The sequence below is a fragment of the Phascolarctos cinereus genome, unplaced genomic scaffold (assembly GCF_003287225.1).
Source record: "Phascolarctos cinereus isolate Bilbo 61053 unplaced genomic scaffold, phaCin_HiC Scaffold_2;HRSCAF=192, whole genome shotgun sequence".
Lineage (NCBI taxonomy): Eukaryota > Metazoa > Chordata > Mammalia > Diprotodontia > Phascolarctidae > Phascolarctos > Phascolarctos cinereus.
In genome coordinates this window covers 46,519,093-46,543,879 of record NW_027555625.1, presented here as the reverse complement: position 1 = coordinate 46,543,879, position 24,787 = coordinate 46,519,093, and the positions used below count along the sequence as shown (strand labels likewise).

At 41.4% G+C, this 24,787-nt stretch overlaps 1 protein-coding gene across 1 annotated transcript in view; it reads left to right on the top strand.

Annotated features, from left to right (window-relative positions):
* The window catches only part of ZFHX3 (zinc finger homeobox 3), a 318,956-nt gene that overhangs the window by 222,916 nt on the left and 71,253 nt on the right, over positions 1 to 24,787 (top strand). Inside the window, 1 exon segment of the mRNA XM_020963589.2 lies at positions 22,146 to 22,253. Coding sequence (XP_020819248.1) covers positions 22,146 to 22,253 — 108 coding nt within the window.

Genomic DNA, 24,787 nt, shown 5'->3' with positions numbered 1-24,787 from the left:
ATTATCTCTTAAGAAAGGCTGCAGGGCATAGGAGATAGAGAGAGTCCTAGGCTTGGAGTTAGAGATGCCAGGGCTCAAATCCTGCTCCGTATACTTGTAGGCCTATGACCATGGACAAGTCACTTCACCTTTCTGAGGGAGCCTTAGGCAGCTGCCTAAGGCAGTTATTAATTGGCGCTTGGGTTGCGTTCTGTACTGGGGCTACACCAATGAAATCATACATTTGCAACGTATTGACATTTGGTTTAATAGTGGAAAGCCTGCAGTAATCTGTAAGCCAAACTGAAATTTCAGGCCCATTTCTACCGACTTGGCTTCAATATTCACACAGACCCCTACCCCCATGCTGGCTATTTCTCTTTTTCTCTGTCTCTGTGTCTATTTCTCTTTCTCTGTCTCATATGTGTTTATGATACATTTTGTCATTCAGTTGTATCCCGATTCTTCGTGACACTCTGTACCATACTGTCCATGGGATTTTCTTGGCAAAGATACTGAAGTGGTTTATCGTCTCCTTCTCTAGTGGATTAAGGCAAGCAGGTTAAGTGACTCCCCCAGGGTCACACAGCTAGTAAGTGCTTGAAGCCGTATTTGAACTCAGGTCTTCCTGACTCCAGGCCCAGTGCTTTATCCGCTGAGCTATCTAGCTGCCCTTTGTAATACATATGTGTGTATGATGTATATAGTATCTATATATCTGCAGATACATAGATTTAATAAAGTTCATATGCGATGAATAAATTTGGACACCCAAGCAGGGGCTCTTCAGGTCATCATGGGGGACTTGGAGAACAGAACCAAGCGGATGTGTGAGCCCAGAGTTAAGAATTAGCGAGATGTTGCTAGAAACCTGCTTTGGCAGCTTTATTTCTGGGGCTGCCGTCCGTGTGTGTGTGTGTGTGTGTGTGTGTGTGTGTGTGGTGTGTGTGTGTGTGTGTGTGAGCGAGCAGCCAGCAGCCTCCAGGAAGTCCCTGTGCATCTGATTACTTCATTATAGGGCCTTTCATTGACTTGGCTGCACTGTGCTGATGAACTGAGAATAGGGACAAGAGCACATAATTGAGAGAAATAAATTCTTATCACAGGTCTAGCTGTAGTTGGTGGCAAGCAAACACCTCTGTGTCTGTGTGTCTGGGGTGGGGGGGGGTGCTTTGTCAGCCAGGCTTTTGCCTTTCCCTCTTCCTCCTCTCTGCTTGAGCCTCCTTACCAGCCTGTCAGACCTGAAATGCCCACAGCTTCCCGATGCCAAAAACCTAGAGCAGGGGTGGGGATCTAGGGCCTTAAGGTTACATGTGGCCTTCTAGGTCTTTAAGTGCGGCCTTTTGACTGAATCCAAACAAAATTGAAAAAAAATTGTTCTGTGAAATTTGGATTCAGTCAAAAGGCCGCACTTAAGGATCTAGAAGAGACTGGGAATATTATGACGGGTAGTAACATCTGCATGGTGATGTGTGCTGTTAGCCCCTGCTTGAGCTTGACTATTGAAGTGGGCATCTCATGTTTCCATCTCACTGCCTTTCCATCAGGCTGAGGTCAGGGATTGAGTGTTCCTCCGCTTCCCTTCACCTGGTGTTACTCTTGTCATTGATTTTCCTTTGGAAGTTCATTCACTTTGGCTTCTTAGCGCACTCTCCAGGGCCACATGTAGGTATTTCGCAGTGACTGGACATGTGAAAATGTAAACAAGTGGAAGGCCTGAGGCCTCCTGCTAAGCTCAGGGACTTTCTAAATGGGGAAACGCTTCACCGTGCTGGAAGACCAACTGGTCTGTTAGGCCAGAGATGCCGTGAAGAATTTTGCTGTTTGGGTAGAGTTTCCACAGAGGTGGTTTCTGTGCCTTTCTTCCTCATTCTGGTTACGTTTTATTCAGCCTGGAAATAAGGCCCACAGAGGAGATGTGGAAGACTTTTCCACAGCAGTTAAGTTGCTGCTGATTCTATATGGATTCAGGCCTCCGGAGCCAAATCATGTGAATTCATTGCTATATTTTAAGAAAGAAACACAACTTTGGAACTACTGTAGGTTGTTTAAAAAAAAAAAAAGGAAGAGAGAAACCTTTGACCATACAACCAGCCAAAAAAAATGTACCAATACAACCAGTTTTCTAAAGTCTGGAAGATACATGAATAGGGTCACCAGTCCTGCTGAAGTGAGTCCTTAGCAATCAGTTGTTAGCAATCAAAGGTTGTTTTGTGATGTGTTCCTGCTTAAAACATACACACGCTCACACATACGCACACACACACACCTCCAAAAAAGCATTTCCTAGAGTCCCAACTCAAATTCACGTTTGCTGTGAGTTGGTGATGCACATAATGGCTGGGTTGTGGAGGCAGGTTGCCTCAGTTACAAAGCGGCATGGGTGGCGTGAAGGCAGAGAGTAGAAAAGAAATGGAGAGGGCTCACTTGACATTCTCTGACCTCAGTTGGTGGAGCTGAATACCAGAGAGCCAGGACTGAAATTGCAGTCACTTTAGATTATTCGGAGCCAAGAGAGGCAGGGAAAAAAAAGGGTCTGTTGACTATAGGAAGCTGAATTCTTCCTCTGCTGAAAAGCTTATTAGTAGAAGGGGAAAAAGCAATTACTTGGCTTCTGCTAGAGCCTCTCTACCAAAGTGAAGAGAGGAGGCCCCAGCCTTGTCTGCAGTGTACGGGGCGATGCCTTTCCTCCCAACAGAACACCACAGCTATTGAACAGAGCTGGGCTCCAGCCTTACCCCCAAATCGCGCTCTCCCCCAAAGGATTCCTCACGAGCCTCGGGTGCCATAGGATCACTCGGGGTTATTTTTTACAGGCTTTGTTTTTCACATGTTGGAACTCAAGTCAACATTTATTTATAGAGCACCATGCTAGGCCTTGGGGGAGATACAGTCATTACACAAGGCTTGGCCTGTGTCCTTGAAGGTTCTTCCACAGTCTAGTAAGGGGATAGGAGGAGGAAGAGAGTCTATGTGCAGCCCAAAGAGCTGTAACACAAAGCACATGAGCGCATACAAGTGCCAAAGATAGAGTTGACAGGGCTTGGTGACTGAGGTGTGGGAGAGAAGTCAGTGACAACCCTGAAGTTTTGAATGTAGGAAACTGGGCGAATGGTTGATACCACTGATGGAATTAGTAAAGTCAAAGAAACAAACAGATTGGGAGGAAAGTAATTCTTAATTAGTAAAGTCAAAGAAAAGCAGATTTGGAGGAAAGTAATTTTTTGGAATGTCGTTTCTTTGGGGACCACATTTGCCTCAGGAACACGCTGGAGCAGGGAGGGAAATATGAGCCAGTGACAGTGCAGTGCACTAATGCTTGGGGAATACTGATCGTTTTCCCGGCTTGGTCATTCTTGTGTTCTCGGTTCTTGATCGCATCCGTACCCTGTATTTCAGTGAAAGGCATTGTGAAACTTAAAAACAAAAAACTCTAATGCACTCAATCATCGTTGGAACAGCGACAGCAACAATCATATTAACTAATATATGTGTATGTGTATATGTATATATATATATATATATATGTATGTATACACATATATACACACACACACACATATATACATAGATGTGTGTGTGTGAGTATGTGCACGTATAATGCCTACTTTGTACCAGGCCCTGTGCTGAGCACTTTATCTCTTGTTTCTCACAACAATCTTGTGAGGTGCGTGCTGTTATTTTTCTGATTTTTCGGTTGAGGAAACTGAGACAGATAAACTCATCCAGGGTCACACAGCTAGTAAGTGAGGCCAGATTTGAACTCAGGTCTTATCCACTGTGCCACCTTGCTACTCTTAACAGTTCTGAAAAACACTCTCAAAATACAGATTTTGCCATGCAAACTCTGTGTGAGTGAGCACTGTGATAGAGAAAGTATGAGGTCTGTGATTTTGGACTCAGTTGCAGGGGTAGGGAGGCAGTGGTCCCTGAGTCCTTCAGCCCTTGGTATCACAGTCTCAGGTCTTCAGTAAACCAGAGAGCATCCCAAGGAGGGCGGCCAAGATGGCAATAACCCTCGAGCAAGCCAGTGACATGCAGGGACTAGTTCAATGAGCCAGTCTTTCTGTTTCATCGATAGAAGGCTAAAGGAGGGCATGTTGGCCGACCTCAAGTGTTAATGACATAGTATTTGTGCCTCTCTTTGACCCCAGAAGGCAATGCCAACAGCAGTGACTTTAAGCCTTGGTATCAGGAAAAACTCCATTAATTAATCATTAGAGTTGTCTAAAAATGGAATGGGCTGCCTTGGGCTGCAGTGGGTTCCCCTCTCATTAGTGGTCTTCAAAGAGAGTCTGGAAGGCTACTTGTCGTCCATGTTATGGTGGAGGCTCCTTTTTTGAATAAGGACTGAACTAGTGGACACTGAGGTCTCTTCTGGGCCTAAAATTCTGCCATTTTTTTTTTATCAGAGTCCTAACCTTCATGGGGCCTGCATCCTAGGAGAAACATAAATCATATAGATGAGTGCATTTTAGAGATGAATAACAAGGCTACAGGGTATAACATCACTAGGTTATTGCTGACAGATTTCATAAAGGAGGTGGCGTGGAAGTTGGCATTAAGCAATGATAATTAGAAATTCAAGAGGCTTGAGAAGAGCCAGGGAAGGCTGGTGCAGGCGCAGACACAGGCTAGGGTTAGAAGTGTTCAGAGAACACAGGGCAGCCCAGTTCAACTGGAGAATAAAGCATAGGGAGGGCAATCATTAATACAAGATTTTGGAGGTCCTTGAAAGTAAATGTCAGAGAGGAGGGCGTAACCCTGTTCTGTAGGCAATGAGGAGCTATTGACATTTTTGGAGCAAAGGAGTAACACAACCATAACCTTATAGGCAAAGTAGTAGTCTGGCAGCAGCTGTATTTGTAAGATACCTCTATCACAGGATGGTTCTAAGTACAGTTGGTGCTTTGCCAACTGTGAAGCATTATGTAAATGTGTTCTTACTACCTACTGGGATGGTTGTTACAGCCACATGAGACGTGGTGTGGCAAACTCATTGCAACCTTAAAACCCTCTCTGAGTATGAGTTTCTTTTTTTCTAGGCAGATTCAGGTTGACATTTCCCTCTCTTAAGCTAGCATGTGGGAAAATGCTGGACTCTCCAATGAATAGACCTTATACATCAGAAACCAATTTCTACTTTATTCAGCTAATTTAATTTTTATTCCAAACAAATGGTTTGGACAATTTTTCTTTCTTACCTTGATCACATCCTTCAAAATCCCTTTTGAAGTTTTTACGAAGCTTGTAAAGATTTCTCCACCCCCACCCCCACCCTCACAAACCTCAGTTGCCCCTAACCAAGTTATTCCTAACTTGATTATTGAGCATGCTGTCCTTGTTAATATTTTCTTGATCTTTTTTCCATTCTTCAAATTGCTCATCTTGGAAAGGTCAGTTTTCTGCTTTTCTGTTCAGTCTTTGGGACAGACTCTTCAAGTTTCTTCTCAGCTCCTCAAAAATAATGATCAGCAGTTCAGTAACTTCATTAGTCAGTTTCTTTCATGTTCTGAGATGCATTTTATCTCTGAGATAATATGTGTAAAATGCTTTGCAAACCTTGAAGCATTATTACAAATATTAGCTATTATTATATTATCATCTCTGCTACTGTATACATTCAATTAGAGTTCTGTTGCCTACTTTTTATCAACTTCTGTTTGCAAAGTCCTTGTTATTTATCAGTTCATATCCTTCTCTCATTTTCTTATTTGTGGTTGATGTAAAGAGGTAGTAAGTCATCTTTAACATCCTTCTTCCCAAACATTAAGAGGTCTTCCCTACAACGTTAATTTGTCAGTGTATTACTTATCCCATGGTTAACCCCTCTGACGTGATGCTCTTCTGTTTGTTTTTTTCTTAGCTTTTTCTCATGTAGCATATCTGTAGCTGACCCTCTAGTCTGATATCTAAACCTTTTCTCATACAGATATCGTTGATCTTAACTGCTAGGCGTCTTTGTAAAGCTTCATCTCTGGGATTTGGTCAGCAATACCTTTTCATTTGTAGATTTCCAATACTTCCTCTCATTGCAACATGGCCAGAACAGTATTTAATTGTCTGGAGTTGATTTCCTTGAAATGGAATTCCTCTAGTTTTTAAGTTTCTGTGAATTCCCTATTGCTAACTGTTCCAGATGTAAACAGCATGAATGCCTGCCCTTAAGTTCATTATGACCTTCTCCTTTTGTGGCAACCCATCACCGGCCTGTTGTGACATAACACACCTTGCGTTTCCATCACTGGAGATCTCAGTGCACGTTTAGTTTTTAGACATCAGATTTTACCACCTTTATGTCCATTACTCTTGGTTTATTTATTGCCTTTTGCATATTTGCTGCTTATCCCATTTGGAGATGTGTGCTCTAGAACTTGTAGCCCTTTTCAAGAACCACCAGTCCGCTCCAAGGGCAAGGGGAACAGATGTAGCCAGAACAGGAGAATGGCAAGGCTATGATGCACAAATATGCAAATGGCAGTTCTCAAACCTCCACAGGAATAACCCATCTGGTTTGAATCATTGAAAAGAGACATTAGCACCTTCTTAAACTTGAAAAGGGTGGTTGGTATTTTATTGGACAAAGTTCAAGAAAGAAATTTGGTGTTCAGCTACCAGCATTATAGTTAAAGCATCTAATATTTTGGTGAAGATTGGAGATGAAGATAACCCCAAAATAATCCATTCCTTCTCTGGTGTAGTGGAAGGAACCCTGGCATTCAGACAGCTGGATTCTGGTCTTACCTCTGCCCCTTACTGACTGGTCGTCTTTGGGCAAGATTCTTTCCCTCTTTGAGCCTAGGCCTCCTCACTTGTAAAATAAGGAGTTTTGACCAAATGTGGCTTCTTCCAACTCTGACTTCGGTAGATCTAAGCAGTGGACAAGTGCGTAAGCTAACCATTAAAAATGGCTGCTCTCCCTCAACAGTTCATAAAGGATTCCTAGGGTAAATGCATAGATTCTGTCTATGCATGTGAAGTAGAGAACTGAAACAATTTTCTGCAGAAGTCAGCCTCCCCATTGTATCTTGGTTATTAACTCATTTATTTTCATACAATCATAGAATCCTAGAGTTAAAAAGGACAGTAGAGCTATTCTAAACAGTATACAATTAATGGATAAAATTCTGGACTTGGAATCAGGAAAACCTGGGTTTGATTTCCCACCTAAGATACTTATTTACTATTTGACCTTGAGCAAATGACCCTCTCTGGGCCTCAGTTTCTACATCTGTAAAAATAAGAGAGTTGGACTGGATGACCACCTCCACCATGGCCATCCTCTGTCCATCCTGTGCCAGAAAAGGCCCTCGGGCCTAATTTATTTGGACAGTGTCTATAGCTGTATACTTCACCTGTGTTGATATCTACCTTTGAAGCCTATCTCACTGACTGTGTTTCAAATGAATGGTTAGACTCTTTCCCGTAACTCATTTAACTTGTCATTTCATCTGTCTGCTCACATGCAGTGATTTGGTTCTTCCTAGTATCGCTTGGACCATGCATATTCTTTTCTACATTCGCTCCAGTTTTCCAACATACTTGTTCTAGCTTGAAAGCTCAATGCCCTCAATTCTGACCTCTTTTTGTACTCAAGTGAGAATTCCTATAGGGTCTGCCAGGAAAAGGAGTCCTTAACCAGTACGGCTCAGGATTTCCTTTCAGGCATCACAGTCTGTAGATGTCCCCTCTTCCATTGTACAGACTGGTTCTCTGGGAAGTTCAGGCCGTCGTTGGGCCTTATGAACCAACTCGTACAATGTGGCGAGTGTGAGTGACTTGTGATCACTCAGAATGAAGATCGGTGTCAATCAACCCCTCTCTCTACTAGCCAATAAAATAGCATTTGTGCGATTTGCTTTGGGGATGTTGCAGGAGTTTAGACTGTTTTTTGAGTAAGTGTGAAAGATCCTGTGACTCAGTGTACCTCTCAGAGGCATAGACTTATTTTCCTTGTCATATGCTACTGTTAAGAAGCAGAAATATTCAGTGCAGGTTTTCCCCCTTTGGGGAGGAAAGAGGAGTTTGTGCACCTATCCCCAGATACCTTATCACTCTCTTCCTCGTTGTCTAGTCGTATCTTATTGAATGTCTTGGAACTTCATTGTCAGCTTTGTTCACCCTGCTAATGTTTCTCTATGGATCGCATCCATCGTTGTTAGCATTCCACTTAGAAACATCATCCCACAAGATCTCAGTTCTAATGCTGCTCACCTCGTGACAGAGAGATGATGAACTTAAAAGGCAGAGACACACATACATTTGGGGGCATGACTAATGTGGGAATTTGTTTTGCTGGACTGTATGCACTTTCGTAATGACAGTTTCATTTTTTTGTTTAGTAAAGGTGGGGATAGTGAGACAGATTATAAATGCATGTAGAAATAAATGTTGGTAAAAAGAATAATCTCACTTCTACCCAGTAAGATAGAATAATCACTTACTATTGCCTCTGGTACAATTTAGATCATTTCCCATACAGCTTACATTTGTATAGAGATACTTAAATACACATAAAGATTTTGCTTTATTTTTTTTTCCTCATCAGAGTACCTTTATCATTTTCTAATTCAGGAAAAAAAAAGTGATTTTTTTTTTTAATATTATGCATGATTTTCTTTCTCCTTAAGCCGGCAATCAGTTTTGACTCCAAATGTTGATACCCATTCCCTCTAATGAGATATGCTGTATTTTTGGAAAATAATTCCTCTCTCTCTTGCACATCAGTGTTTATCTGTGTGTATGTGTATTTCCAGTAGGTGGTATTAAAGATTGATTCTTGGGCCTCATACCTGGAATGTTAGCTTTGGAGCTGCATGTTTGTTTGTTTGTTTGTTTGTTTGTTTTAAATGCCTCCTTTTATAAAAATGCAGGGGGATCTTGCCCACCACACAGTGCCAAGAATTCCTTGTCCCAGGTGGCCATCAAGCACCTGACCACTGGACTAGCCAGATGTGAAACATTTGAACAACAAATCAAACATTTTGTCCCAAACAAATGAACAGCTACAGGCCTTTTTCCCCCCTATTCTGTGACATCCTCTCCCACACCCCCCCAACTCCCCTGCTTTTCTCTCAGCCCTCTTCTCTCCTGCCTTTGCCCCCTTCTAATGCCCTCCCCTTTTGTTTTTTAAATGAAATTCCCATTTGATCTCCACAAGAGATGCAAGTCTCTTTCTCTATTTCTGCCACAAATCCTGAGTTGGATTTATTCTTTCCTCTTCTGTTTTGTCTTGGGGGGGGGGGGGCTGCTTGATTTCATTAGGCTTACATTTTGCATGATACTCCTTTCTAGAAGAATCCAGTTTGGTGTAAGGTTAAACTGTGCAAAATACTATTTGAAAGAAAGAGAGAAAGAGAGAGAGAGAGAGAGAGAGAGAGAGAGAAAGGAACTTGTCAAAATGCATTTGTTAGATCACATTTTAAATGAAATACAATTGGACGTAGTTTTTGTCCAAAGAAAGGAAAAAATCCCTGAAAATCTGCTGAGCTCCAAGAGAGTGCCCCTCCTTTGTTGTCCTTCTGACACTGAAGTGTAATTTTTCATGGTTATTTGGACTGGAAAATGGGGGGGGAAAGAGAGAGATGGGCTTATGATTATTTCCCATAAATGACAACACAGTAACATCACGCTCCACTACAAACATGCTTGGGGAATTTGCCTTTTTTTACATTTCATGTGTGAAAATAACAGCTACAATCATAGTTCTGTAGAAATTCAAGGGAACTAATCCTTGCTGAATTCAGCTGGCCTCAGAGTTAGTGCAGTTTGGGATGTAGCTAGATCCTTGGGCAACATGACATCTGGGAGCACTGGAGGTTTGGGCTGGTTTTTAACAAATGAGACAGAAGGGGACATTTTCTGTTATTTCTTTAAAAAAAAAATCACACTACCCTTAGAGTAACAGGTCTTCGGGAAAATAACTGGCCACCTTAGTTCAGTAAAACTAGGGGAAGAGTGCAGCTCCTAGTTGTTGCTAAGGTTTTTCAGTAGCATGTGTGAGATTGGCATTAGCTATTTGGACTAGTCATTGCAGGTGGGTTGTGGTGGTGGTGGCTTTTTTGGTTTGTTTTTTAGTGAGAATGTAGAACAGTAGAATTTCTGATATTAACTCTTGACTTTTCCCATCGCCCTACCTTCTCCCCTCACTATCCTTCTTGTTAATTCTAGACTGGGCTGACCCTGTCTAAATAACCACTTGGCCCTTGCCTGGGTAGATAAACATGGCAGTCATTGTCATTTCCTGCACATTGGGAGAGTTTGAGATTTTTGTGCTTTGGGGTTCACCATCACACAGACTGTATGAGGCTGTGCTCAGAGAAGTTGGATTTTCTCCAGGAAATCTAACCGAAATGCCTGTTTCAGACCAATAAAATCTCTTCACCTTTAGTTTCTCAAACTGGAGATGAGTTTAAATCAAAAGGCAACCTGAAAAGCTTTCACTCTGCTCTTTTTCTAGAACTAAGCCAACTGCCACTGCTACTCCCAACAGCCCTGGTGAGTGCAGAGCTGGGCCCCGCTCAGGGCTGTCCTGGGCTCCTTCTTACTTGCTGCACAATCACCCATTTTTCTTGTTTCTGTAAACAGTACAGAGATCTTCAAATATACAAAAGCATAAATGGTCTGTATTCTCCAATTAGTCATTTTTAATAATGCCAGAGTTGGCTCTTTTATCCTAATGCCAAATTCCAGGAGGTTGGGGGTGGGGGCTGAGGGCTGCGGGGAGAGACTACAGGCTGTGTTAACTTGTGGGGGTAGGGGGAGGGAAGGAGAGACTGGATTCTCTGAGAGACAGGTTTTTAACACAAAGGCTCTCCATGCAGCACCCCTCAGCCGGCAGTTCCCCCCCCCCCACACACACACACATTTTAAAGACCTGTCCAGAAACTCCATGCATTGTAGCCTGAGGTATATTGAGTAAATGAGAGCCTAGTGGCAAGAATAATTCTTGTGACAAAATTCCCACTTAAATCATTTTACTTATAGAGAGTTTTGTGATTAAAAACTCATTGATCAATGGGAAAATTCCACGTCATCCCCAAATTCTGTGGTCTCTCTCTTTATCCCTCTCCAACTTGTATAAGTTTTAAAAAAAAAAAAAGGGAAACTTGAATTTGGGTTTAAAAATTACAAATGGTACCTTTTTTTAAAGACAGTTTTGTTTAAAACTGCTTACTAATCTAATGACGTCTTTGTAAAAATTCATGGGCCAAGGAAAGTTAACTAGAAAAAAGCATAAAGAATGAATTTTTGACATTAGACAGATAACAGTTAAGTGTTGCCTGTTGATTTGTTCATCATCAAAAAATGAGAGTAAGATGGCAGAGTAGGGCAGAGAGGCTTACACGTAGTGTGAATGAGCAAACAGTCTAGCCTTTGTTTTTATGAAAATTCTACATCAGGATAGCAGGCGCCATGTGTTTTTATCAGTACTAACAAGGTAAGCTTTTGAGGAGATACTTCACAGGATGTGTAGTGTAGCTTACAAGATGCTACTTGGTACTAAGATCCAGATGAAGAATGTAATTTTTATCTTCCCTTGGCTTTGCATGGCCACTTCATACTTCTCCCATGTACTTATCTTGCTCTATTTTGCATGATGGGGGTGTGTGTGATTTTTATCAGACTATAAGCTCGGTGAGGGCAGTCCCCACATCTAATTTAAGATTGGTAGCTCTTCAGTGCCAAACCCAGTGCAGTACCTACGATTAGCACTTAATAAAGTGGATGTGTCATAATTTTAGATTCATGTTGTGAAGATGTTATAATAGTGAAGTTATGTTTCAGGGATGTTCATGGGAGGTTGGGAAGTGGGCAGAGCGAGCCCCTTCCACCAACAAAAACTCTTCTGTGCCTTAGGTGGTTTTCAGGAGTGGCCATGGCCAAAATATATTGATAAAATTTTAGTTTTACAGCTGAAATGAACCTTAAAGCGTATCTAGTTCATCTGCCTTATTTTACAAATGAGGAGGAGCCCAAGATCACGCAGGTACGGATAGAGCCATGGATGAAACTCAGTTCCTCTGATTCCAAATCTAGGCTTTTCTCACTGCACCAACTTGCCAGGACCCAAGGGAGCTTGCATCTTTAATGATATTAACCTTCAAAAATCTAGAAAAAATAGCAGTCTAGGCCTTGAAGGGCAGAGTTAAGAAGAGCATATGTGCTCACTTATATTAGGGGTCAAACCCTACTAGAACACTTTGTTTTGTTTTACTAGATGGTTTGTGACTTAGAAGTGTTTTGGTTCTGCTGAGATCTTGTGTGTGTGTGTGTGTGTGTGTGTGTGTGTGTGTGTGTGTGTGTGTGTGTGTGTGTGTGTGACAGACAGACAGACAGAGAGAGGGAGAGAGAGAGCTCCTGAAAGGGATCTCAGTCCCCTCTATTTGCAGTATGGAAAACAGAACTGTTGTTTTCCTAGGTAGCAACAAGTGAGGCATTGATGAGAGCTTCAGTAGGGGCTGTCATGATAAGCCTTTTTAAATGGGTGGCTTATTATAAATATTCTCATTAGAAAGAGGATAATTATGAAGAAAGAGAAGGAAATATGCATTTATATGGCACCTGTATCATGCCAGACACTGTGCTAAGTGCTTTTTTTTTTTAACCAGCATCATCTTCCCTGATCCTTATAATAACCCTGCAAGGTAGGTGCTGTTATCCTCATTTTACAGGTGGGGAAACTGAGGCAGGTAGAATTTAGTAACTTGCCCAAGGTCACACAACTGCTGTGTCCAAGGCTCAGTAGGCATTTCTGACTCCAGGCATAGCCATCCATCTATTATGCCACCAGCTACCTTAGATGAATTCCTAGACTTCTCAATTATAAGGCCACATCCTCAGCTACTCCCAAAAATATTTTCTATGTACTCAGGCCATGAGAGTTTATCTCATGGGAATATATTCAGCAATGTTACTTTTTAGTATGGTAGACCCCTCTTCTGATTCAGTATCCTTGTTGAATAATCCAAGATCCTTCTAGGACTATAGGAAGTTGAATGAATTGTTAAGAAAAAGGGGTATGTACGTGAAAATCACGTTTGTATTGATTTGTAAATTCCTTACTTGATGAGCAGAAATGGAAACTTTTTCCAAGCCAGTTTAAGGAAACACATATGCACGGGAGAGAGAGAGAGAGAGAGAGAGAGAGAGAGAGAGAGAGAGAGAGAGAGAGAGAGAGAGAGAGAGAGAGAGAGAGAGAGAGAGAGAGAGATCGATCTAGACATATCTATATATGTATACATTTCATCTATCTATCTGTCTATCATTTTGTCTATCTGTCTCATAAACAGTTTACATCCACCATGACAGGACTGGAAAATAATTAAATAAAATTTAAAAAAATGTTTGTACACATTGCAGAGTAACCTAGCTGTTAGTGTGCAGTTAAGGGGCAACTTGGGGACATGTGAGGAATCACCTGCTGCTGGTATCTGTCACCATCGTTCAGTCAAATTATTCTCCTGACACCAAATTCTGGATTTGGAACTTTGATAGCTTCACTTTTGGAGAGTGAAAAAGCAGTAGGAAATCTGGTGCTGAGTCCCAAAAGTAAAAGAATGACACCCAGAGCAGCTACATCCCATTGATAACACTAATTCAAACTGATTTAGTTTTTTTCTGGAATCTTTTGTGAACTCTGGCCTTCCAATTTGATGAGGACAAAAATAAAAGTAAAGCCCAGGTCTGGAAGGGTAGAGATAATAAAAGCGGGTAAGTTCGGTGATTAATATTGGGGGTCAAACCCTATTAGAGCATTTTCTTTTGTTTTCTTAGAATTTTGTTCCTTTGAATATTGCTTTGGAATAAATGGGCTGTGTGTGTGTGTGTGTGTGTGTGTGTGTGTGTGTGTGTGTGTGTATACCAGTATACCAGTGTACATGAATAAGACTTCTTCACCTGTATTTATAGTACGGAGAATTGTTTTACTTCCAACAGACCAGCACACATTCAAGGTTTCCTGTCACTGTGTACAGCATGGAGTAGTAGAGAAATCACTAGAACTGGAATAAGGAAGACCTAGGTTCAGGTCTTGGCTTTTACTCTGAACTGCCAAAGGCAAGTCACTTAAGCTCTTCAGAGCTTTAGTTTCTTCAATACTTAAAATGGGGATAATCATGCTTGAAGCATTTGCTTGAGAGAGGTGTCCTCCAGAGTGTACTTTGGAAACTGAACTATGAGAATATGGAGAAAGGGTTTGGGCACCATTGCTAGAGTGCCCCAGGATCACCATAGCTATAAAGGTCATGGGCCATAAATTAAGAACTAGACAGGCCTTCAAAGGTCATCTAGTCCAACCCCTCATTTTATTGTTGGGGAAACTGAGGCCCAGAAAGCAGAAGGGACTTGCCCAAGGTTACACAGGTCATAAGGAGCGGAGCCAAGGTTTAAACCAAAGCCAGCTCGCTCCCCACTGTTGCATGTTCCTTCTCATTAGTAGGGAACAAGAGGAACAGACAGATAAGACCGTCCACCCATCCATCCATCCATCCTCTCCATGTCATCTTTCTCACTGCATAGGAGCGAGTGGTGCCCACTTGTGGCCAGCCTCCCCCGTGTTCCCATTGCAATACCTGCCTTTGGGAATTTGATGAACCTCTCTCCTCTGTTCTTCTGTGGTTGCACTTGGTTAATTGGGCTGAAAATGATGAAACAAAAAGCCTTAACCCTATCTGAAAGTAAACAGGTTGGTTATTTTATTTTATTTTTGTTTCAAAGAAGAGGTCCTATATACAATTAAAACTTATTTCTGGTAAACCTCATTCCAGGAAAGATGAGCTTTTAACAAAAGGCTTTTGACAGCTGCAGGCTATTTCATTTTTTTTAATGCCAAATGAAAAATCAATACATTTTTCTGGGTTATACATATTCAGAACAGGCCTGATATTTCCATTATAATGGGAAATGGGTGTCTGTGCACATCTCGCCTGTCAGAGCGGCACCATTGCATTTTCCAACCCACTGCTAAATATTTCAAACCTGATTTGATTGTGGCTCATGACAGCTAATGTTTCTCAGCTCTTGAGCCTGCCGACAGGGAGGGAGGCAGACACACTCCCTCCCTTCCCCCCACCCCTTCTTCCCTCTCAACCATTACCCCCTACAAAAGGGGGTGGGGAGGGAATCTCATTTCTTTTGGATCACAGGTTTAGTGTATTGTTTAAATAATATGGCAGCTAGAGAGCTCTATGGACACCCTGCCTCTTAGGAGAATTTCCAAATGTGTATCAGATTCAGGTACTGTAGGGACCTTTGTCAGAGTTTCAGAGAGGGCAGATTTAATTTACATCTTGTTTTAAGATAGAGGAACAGTGTTAAAAGTCGATTTGACTCCCAATTCTTTCAGGTCTAGAAGAGACTTGTAAACTATATCCGGCGGGGGGGGGAGGGAATTGCCCCTTCATGGAATACCATCATTTCAAATAAAGTTCCCTTTGAAAGGACATTCCCTTCCAGGAAAATGGGTCCCATTTTGGCAGTTGGTGCAATGCACATTTCTGTAACGTTAGAGGGCCGCTTCCTATCCTGGATCTTTAATGTTTACACCTCTGTTTGTAGCTGGCATTTTCTTCTACAAACCAATTTCCAAGGCTTTGTAAAATTGCTACAAATCCCCACTGGGTTGTCAGTTGGCATAAAAGGCCTCTATTGGGAACAGAATTCCCCACAGATTTGGGAAACATGTAGTTATCTTTATCAGGTTGTTAGGCATAAGTAAGATGTGTTAGAGGATCTTTTGCATTTATCTTCAGTGAATCCACTTTTATTTAAAGGAAATTGTGTGATAATATAGTATCAGCAGGAAGACCTGAAATGAGCCAGGAACTTTTCCCTTTTAGAGTATCTGGAATTCTTATAACTGGAGGCCATGAGCTCTGCCCTCAACCACTGGGACATTAATGAAGTGAGCTGGCTATAGTCAGCCATGAGGCCTGAACAAATGTTATCTGTAAAAAAATTAAGTGATGAAAATAGACTTTTAAAATGACTTCAGAGAAGGTTTTACATGGAAGTTGAAGGCAGAAGAGACAAAGGAGGAATGGGAAATGGCCAGCTAGAAAAGCTGGGTGATTTTCTAAGGAGTTTAGCTCCTGTTTCTTCAGTCATTCCCTAAAAAGAAATCCATCTGGAGAGGAGTTAGGGAAATGTTCCAGAGAAGGTTCTAGCCTCTTTTGGGTGACAGACGGGCAAGCCAGCTGAGCCAAAGTAGCAAGGCCCCTGAGGGAGAGACAAGAGGCAGCTTGTGCCACGCAGGTCAAGCCACCCGCCCCCCCCCATCCCTTGACCACCATCTCTTCTTGGACCTTAATGGGAACAGCCCAGGACCCTAAGCCCAAGAGCCCTCTGCTGTCATTTTGGGAATTAACTCCTGTGGAAATGTAGTCGGTCAGTGCTTCTTGAAGGGTATGATCGATGACCCAAGACAGAATGTTCTTACTACCAAAGACGTTGGCACCGTCAGATGGTTCCCCATCAGAACCTGATTCCGTTGTATCAGTAGAAATGATGTTGAGGAAGAGCTGTTACTGTAGTCTTTGCAGCTGCACCCTGAGGACCATGGGACCATCTGACTCACACCTTCAACTTTCTCCCTATTTGGTTTCTCCTTCATTGAGAACAGGACCTGCCTTGCCTAGCCCAGTGCTTTGCATAGAGCAAGTGCTCAGTACTTTCTTTCATTCATTCAGTAAGGCTTATAGGAATCAGAGTGGGCTACTCCCAGAGGTTATAGCCTCAACATTCTCTGCAACCTTTTTTAAATAGGGAAGAATATCCCAGGTGTCTGAAAGTGCTTTTCTGCCTAAAGGCAAGGAAAGAAACCAGATGACCTTAGAAGGAAAGTTCCTCTCAGCCCTATGTTTTAGTGTTTTTAGAATCTTTGGTGGAATTGTTCAACTGGCCATAATGCTAGGATTCCAATACTCACTTGAAATGTTATAGGATGAAAAAAGTATTTTGACTGATCTCTTTTTGCATTAAAAAAAAAAAAAGGACTCTCTGTTATTTTCCATAATGAACAGAGGCCCTTATTGAAACACAGGCTTTTCCAGATCAAACTCTTCATCAAGGGTATACGTGGCGTCTGACTGATAATAGGGAACAGAGTATGAAATCTCTATTGATCGAGGCCAATTTTTGTTGCTCTTATTGGGTGAAATTTCTTTCCCGGCCCAAGAAAAGATCTTGCTCTGCTTGGTACTCAATCAGTATGTCTGTCCTACGGACGTTTCTAAAAACGGAACCATGAATAGCAATATTTCTGCCTCTCTCCAAATTAAAAACTGGATTAATTCCATCTTACCCTTCTAATAGACACTTTCCTGCCTGTACCCTCGTGCCATTTGACTCAAAGGAGGGAAAATGAGAGACCCTTCTGCAGAGTAAGCCAGCCTCGAAGCCCTTGACCCCAAGGTCCAGTGAATTTCCGACTTGGCTCTCAGTGAAGGGCTTTCTTTATCCTTGGGAGAGTTAAAAACAAAAACAGAAACACCTTTCCTGCAAGACAGTGTGGGCCCTGGAGCCGGCTGGAGGATTCTGTAGTTTGTATCTTTGTTTTTTAATCATTTTTCTACCTTTATTGGTATTCATAGCTCACAGTTTTCCGGTTACTGTCAGCCCGGGCTTTCATCCATTTTAAAGAGCTATTTTTCCCCTTGTTGTTGATGATGATGGTCTAAAGACAGATGGTGTAACTGCTTATGAATGTCCTATTTTATTTCCCGAGAACCAGACAGTTCACTTGAAGACATATATTATTCCCACATGCTCAGGTTAGGCAGCCCAGACAGTGTCTGAGTCCTGAAGCCAGCTGCCCCCTCGCATGCCTCTCCATGCAGACGCTGACACCTGTAGGTCATGGGTGGAATTGCATGGAGGACTTAGCTCGGCAGTCGGGGGGTTGCCATTCAGCTGGTCAAAACACTGATGGTGGGTGTAAATGGTGCATTTCCCCGGCTGCTTCTTGTTTTCTGGGAGGAGGGCAGCCATTTAGCTAATGGGTGGGGCAAGAGAAAGCATTTCAAGACCAAAAGAGAAAGACAGAGACAGAGAAAGACAGAGACAGAGGCAGAGGCGGGGGGGGGGGGGGGGGGGGGGGAGACCTTAAAGAATTTTGATTAGCAGTCCTTAAATAACAACTCCCTGCCATTTTAGGCAGCCTGCTGTGGTCTTCTCCTTGTGACTCTATCGGTCTTCACCTATCTGGTGATAGTGGAGAGGACAGGACAAAAATTTAAGCTCCTACAAGTAGGGTGATAATATTTCAGGATTCTCACCTGCCTGCTTAGTCTGGGGTCTTTTTCCTCCTATGAGATAGTCCTTGTGAATCATTGTTGTGTGTGCCATTTCACTGGGATGCTTTGTCCTTACGGTCTCATGCCCAGGGTCTCTCTGTCTGTCTGTCTGTCTCTCTCTCGGTCTCTATCTCTCTCTGTCTCCCTCCCTCTCTCTCTCTTTTTTATATATACACATCCATACACACACACACACACACACACCCCTAGAAAGAGAGATGTAGCTATATAGATTTAAATATGTATATAGACATAGCTATATGGATATGGATATATCTCGACATACATACATACAGAGAGAGATGAGACCCTTGGCATGAGCATCTTAAGAATGAAGATAGGTAGATAGATACATACATACGTACACACACACATATATATGCACATACATGCATGTGCATGCATACAAACATTCATACATTCACATACAAATACACATACATGTAATGTATAGATATAGATATGTACATATAGATATATGTAGAGACAGCTTTAGCTATATATACATGTAGGTGTAGATAACTATAAACGTGTGTGTGTATTGGTATTATGTCTATATGTATAGATAGATTTTGGAAGCATTCAAATACACAAGGGTCAGAGTAGACTGTGTAACGTGGCTGTGGGCTGCTTAGCACAGGGACATATCTCTTTATCTTGGAATTGTCCTCATAATACCTAATGAATCACTTTCTCTCTTTTGGTGGGAACTGTCTTTTTCTAGGACTCTCTGCTGCAAAGCCAGGTTGGAGTTTTTTTGCATGGCATGTGTTTGACATGTCAAATAGGTGGCTGGGTCTGGGGTCAGGAAGGCTTGAAGCTAAATCTAGCCTCAGACACTTCCTATGCCTTAAGCAAGTTGTTTGCCTCAGTTTCCCCGGCTGTAAAATGGAAAGAATAGCACTTTCATCCCAGGGTTGTTGTGAGGATCAAATCAAGTAATTATATTTATAAAGCACTCAGCACGCTGCCTGGCACGTAGTAGATGCCTGTTACTTTCCTTCCTTCCTTCTCCCCACCTCCACTCAAAATGCAAGACTGTGGAGTCTTCTTTTTGTGTAATGAGTGAAGTTCCACTGTGTCGAGACTGACATGTTAATACTTCAAGTATTTTTCATCTGTGCATATATAAATGTGCTTAAAGATACCAATAAGTACATATGAAGGTGATTAGCTGACATGGATAGAACAGATTAAATGGTATTGATTGAAGAAATATTTTACTATTTGAAGATCAATTTTGCAATTCAGATGTTGGACACGTCACAAAAAGCCAAAATAAAAGGAATATAACTCAGTCTGGCTGGGAGGAGGGTTAGCGACAATACATAGGTATGTGTACGTGTGTGTGTGTGTGTGTGTGTGTGTGTGTGTGTGTGTGTGTGTGTGATATGCATGATGTCATATTCAATCAACAAACATTTGCTAAACCCTTGATATGTATGTGATGACTAATATTTAACCTCTTACACATTGTTTGCATAGGGCCATACAGTTTTCAAAGTCCTTTCACATCCACTTTCTCATTTGATCCTTACAACAGCACTTGCCCTGTGAGTAGGAGAATCAGGTGAGAGGATCCCCATTTTAAAGAAAAAGAAACCAGGAAAGCAAAGTGATACAATAGAGGAGAATGCTTTATTTAAGGTCAGAAGACCAGGGTTCAGATCTTGGCATTGAAACTAACTACTCATGTGATATGGGGCAAGTCACTTTCCCATATCCATAAAATAAACCAGTAAGTTCAGCTGGATGACAACTAAGTTCTCTTCCAGCCATAAATTTATGGTGCCATTAACTTGCTCAAGCTTATTCAGCTTCTAGATTCAAGAACCAGACCTAGAACCCCCAGCCAGATGCCCTTTCCATTGTCTTATGTCCCATTTCATTGAATCTACCTTTTCCTAAATGACTCTCCCAGGCATTTTACCAGACAAATTATTCTGCTCTTACATTGTGACTATGAAAGAAAAAGAAATCTGGGTTATCTTTAGTATTACAGTGGGAAAAAAATCGAAACATGAGAAAGTTTTATGCCAAGATTTGCTCAGTGAATTGCAGTTGGAGATAAAAACAGGAAATGCCACATTCAGTGCCATGTTCCCAAAGGGCATACCATAAATGCTATGATGATGATCAAAGTAAATTTTCTGATTCTCAGTCCAGCCCCCTTCTTCGTGGTTCCTTTTGCCCTTTTGAGAAGAACGAGGAGGAATTAGTCTCCAAACTAGTGATTCTCATTTCATCTCAACATACTTTTAAAATCATTTTTAGAAATAATTTTATTCTTCCTTAGAAAAGAAATTAACTTTGTGAGTTAAAAATTTAAGATCTACTTTGTTTGAAAACTCTGAGTTAAAAGGTCTTAAATTCATGTTAAAATAGTGGGCATTGAAATCATCTATATTTTGATTGGTCCAGAACCCCAAGTGTTGTATTAGATACCATTTTCCAGCAATTCTTTTGGATTTAGATACATATTTGTATGTCTTTCAGCCATAAAGATCATCTAAACATCTCCATTAGCATCGGGCTCCAATGTTAGACGAATGGAACGCCCAGATTTTCTCTCTAGAACCTTGGAGGGCATAATCCCTGAAGTCTACCAGTAGATGTCTTGTTCTGAATTGATGAACCCATTCAGGTCCTGCTCAGTCGCCTAGAGTTGTAAGGGACCACAACGAAAGAAGTGATGGGGACAGCAATTAATTGTCACTGCCTTTTTGTTTTGGAAGATAAATTACTCAGTAAGACTTAAGTAGAGGGCTTTTTTGTTGCTGTGGTTTATTTTTTAATCTAGATAGGTTTCTCACATTCCTTTTCTTTAGGGGCAAAGCTTCAGCATTTTTTTCCACATGTACCCTTCCCCATAACAAAACAGCACCTTTTTCTACATTGTTTTTTAACTTATTCTTGGAAATGACCATTTGCCTTCTTACCCAGAAGGTAATATCAGGTGGGCAGGAAAGACAATAGCTTTTTTTTTTTTTTTTATGTCCAGTGGTGGGTATGAAACTGACTTTTTAAAAGACAAAAAAGTATCTGGGTGAAATCTTCATTCCTATTTTTCAAGGAGTTTAGTAGTGGTTTAACTACTAGTGATTATTTGCAGGCCAAAAGGTGGATTTTTGGAACAATTTCTGGAATGACTGTCATTGATTAAAATATGAGACTGGCTCTCCAAATGCAGCTGTGTCTGAAAGTCCAACATAGTCCCTCATGTGAAAAGAGAACTCGGAGGAGCACATAAGGAATCCATGACCCGGGTCAATCCAAAGGCTTGCAGGGATTAGAAATCAGAAATGGCCCAAATGAGAGTAGTGTGGTAGAGTGGGGTCAAAGGACCTCAGGTCCAATTCTGACTCTTGGCATGTCTTCGTTGACTTGGAGCCAGTCACTTTATTTCTCTTAGCCTCTCAGTTTTCTCAGTTATAAAATGACGATGTTGGACCTGGTGACCTCCAAGGTCACTTCTATGGGCTTATGGTAGTTTTATGTTTTCCAATATAAATGCTTTACTTGTTAATTATGGCATGTGGAGAGGTTGCAGTTTAGACAAGCTTGATTTTTCTCACTTCAGATATCTTAAAATCTGTGTTAAAATAGCCTTTTTTCATATGTATGTGAAAGTACTTGTTTTTCATCTATATCCCAGCTTACCTTACTGCTTTTGAAGTAGAAAGCGATTCTGGTCAGAACTGTCCTGCTGAGCCTTGTACACCTCCTGGTGCATTTCAGCCTGTCAGGTACAACAGGCCAGAATCACTGGCATCTCTGTTTTGGCTGTTTGTCAGTTCTTTGGAATAGCTGTTAAGAGACCTGCATTTTCTCTTTAAAAAACAATTGACATTTGTGTTTTTTGTTCTGTTTCAGAAGAATCAATTGAAGATGCCGAAGGACCCAGTGAAACAGCTGCTGACCCAGAGGAGCTCACTAAAGATCCAGAAAGTGGAGGTGATAAAGACCAGGGCAAGTGGCCAGGTAGGTTTGGGCTGCCCTTTGAACCTGAATCCGATACTCTAAACTATATAGTAACTGAGAAAACAGGTGATCCAGAATTTGTTGAGTCATCAGAGATAAACTGAATTTATGTGTGTGTGTGTGTGTTTGCATAAATGCATTTATATAAATATATAATTTCTTTATATTGATATTCAAATTTTTATATGAGATCACTTCTGCTCTTCAGTTTTTCTTTGTTATTACTCCTGATATTGAGCTAACAGTAAAGATCTTTATTCTTCTTTACCTCTTTACAGGATTTGAAAAGAGAGTTGATACTAGGCTTAGAATAGGGTACGTAGTACTTTTCACCCACACGGGCACAGTAAAGGTTTGTTGATGAAATATTTGCGGAATGAATGCTTCATGTCCCCACACTCTCAATTTGAGGTGCTAGATGAAGCTGAGGTGATATGGTTAAGCCTAAGAGAGGAGAAGGAAGCCTTTTCCTGGAGAAACTCAAGTATCAAAGCTGCATCTCTGTCCTGAAAAAAAAAGAGGGCAAAACTCAGGAGAAACATTACATTCTGAGAGGAAGAAAGGTAGTTTCAGAGGAAAGAGGGAACAGAGGAGCAGAAGCTGATAAGTTGCTTTTAAATTAAAAAAAAAACACCATAGTAACAAAAGGAAATGTGTCAAGCCAAAAAAAAGAAACTTTCATTTGGTCAACCTAATTCATATTGCACACCATTGTTAATATTGTAATGCCCTGAGATTAAAAAAAAAAAATCAGCTTTCTTAGCCAGCATTGGTCAGGACTTTGCTTCACTTCCAGGCAGGACTATACTTAAATCATGTTCATTCTTGGGCTTCACCATTTAAACAAGATACAGAAACTTGGAGAGGGTCCAGAAAAGAACAATGAAAATGAATGAAGGCTTGGAAAATACTGCCTATGAGAAAAGGCTGCAGGGATCATGGGCTTTTTAACCCCGAAAAGAGAAATATGAGGGGCAACTCGGTCTGAAAGGAGCATATTGTAGCTAGTTGTACACTGCATTTCTGGGTCTGCTCTAAAGAATTAAAAAGCTTGAAATTATAGAACAAAATTAAGTTAGGTATTATGTAATTGGAACTTTCAAGGTATGATATCTGGCCAGAAGTTGGTAATGTGGAGCTGGAGTTCAGGAGAGAAATTAGGTTTGGAAATAGAAATTTTGGAGTCTTGTATGGAATGATGTTTGAACCCAGGAGCATTGATGAGATCACAGAGATAAACAGAAGAGCCTCCAAGGACATGCATGCTTCAGGGGTAGGATGTGAATGATAATCCAGCGAAAAAGACTGAAAAGGGGAGCTCGGGCTGGAGAGTAGGGAGAGCCAAGAGAGAGTATTGTCATGGATGGTAAGGGGATGGTAGAAGGACTCCTTGCCAAGTCCAACGGTTGTAGCTAGAGAGGCTGAGCGCTGAGAAAAAACTATTGGATTTTGCCTCTGGATCACTGATCATCATGGAAATAGTGGTTGGGATCTAAAGCCAGGTTACTAGGGGTTGAACTATAACCATCTAGAATCCAGAGTATTTTCAGAAATAGGGAAATCACTTATTCTATTCAATAAGCATTTCTTCACCTCCAGTGCTGTTAAGCAAGACATTCCTTATGTGGGGATATAAAGACAAAAAAGAAAAGAAGCGCTACCTATGCTCAAAGAGCTCACATTCTACTGGGGAAGAAAATAAAGCATGTGCAGAGATAGGTAAGCATAAACTAATTTGGAGAGAGAAAGACTACTGATGATTAGGCATCAGGAGAAGCCTGGTGAGTAGGGTGGTACCTGAGTTAAGCCTTGAAAAAGATAAGGGTCCTAAGAGGAAAAGATAATGATGGAGCAGTGTATTACAGGCCCGGGGATGACTGATGCCAAATGTGTGGAGGTAGAAGACAATGTCAAATGTAGGGAACCTAAGGTATGTAAGGAGGTGGTATGATGCAAAAAAAAAAAAAGGATAGGACAGGTAGATAAAGAGCCTAAGGGATTTGTATTTTTGTCCTCAAAGCAACAGGAAACCATTTAAAGTTTTCAAGGGTGGTAGTGACCTGGTCAGACTTGTACTGAAATAAAAGATCATGAGGGGTGAGAGAAGTAGGTAGACTCTTTCTAAGAGTTGGACCATGAAAGGGAAAAAGAGAACAGTAACCAGAGGGCATGACAGAGTCAGGCGAAGGGTCGGGCATTTTTTGGTTGGTTTGTTTTTTTATTGTGGAAAAGAGCTGGGCGTGTTTGTAGGCAGTGAAAAGGAAGTAAGTCTATAGATGGGAAAAAGTTGAGGATGTGAAAGTGAAGATGAGAATCTCTAAGAGGACAGAGAGATGGAAATGACATCAAAGGCACAAATTGAGGGGTTTGTCTTAGCATAGAAAAGGGACCACCTTTTTAGAGACAGCTGGAGTCAGGAAGACATCAGTTCAAATCCAGCCTTACACATTTATGTGACCCTGGACAACTCACTTAACCTCTGTGTGACTCAGTTTCCTCAACTACAAAATGGGGGTGATAATAATGTGCTGGGC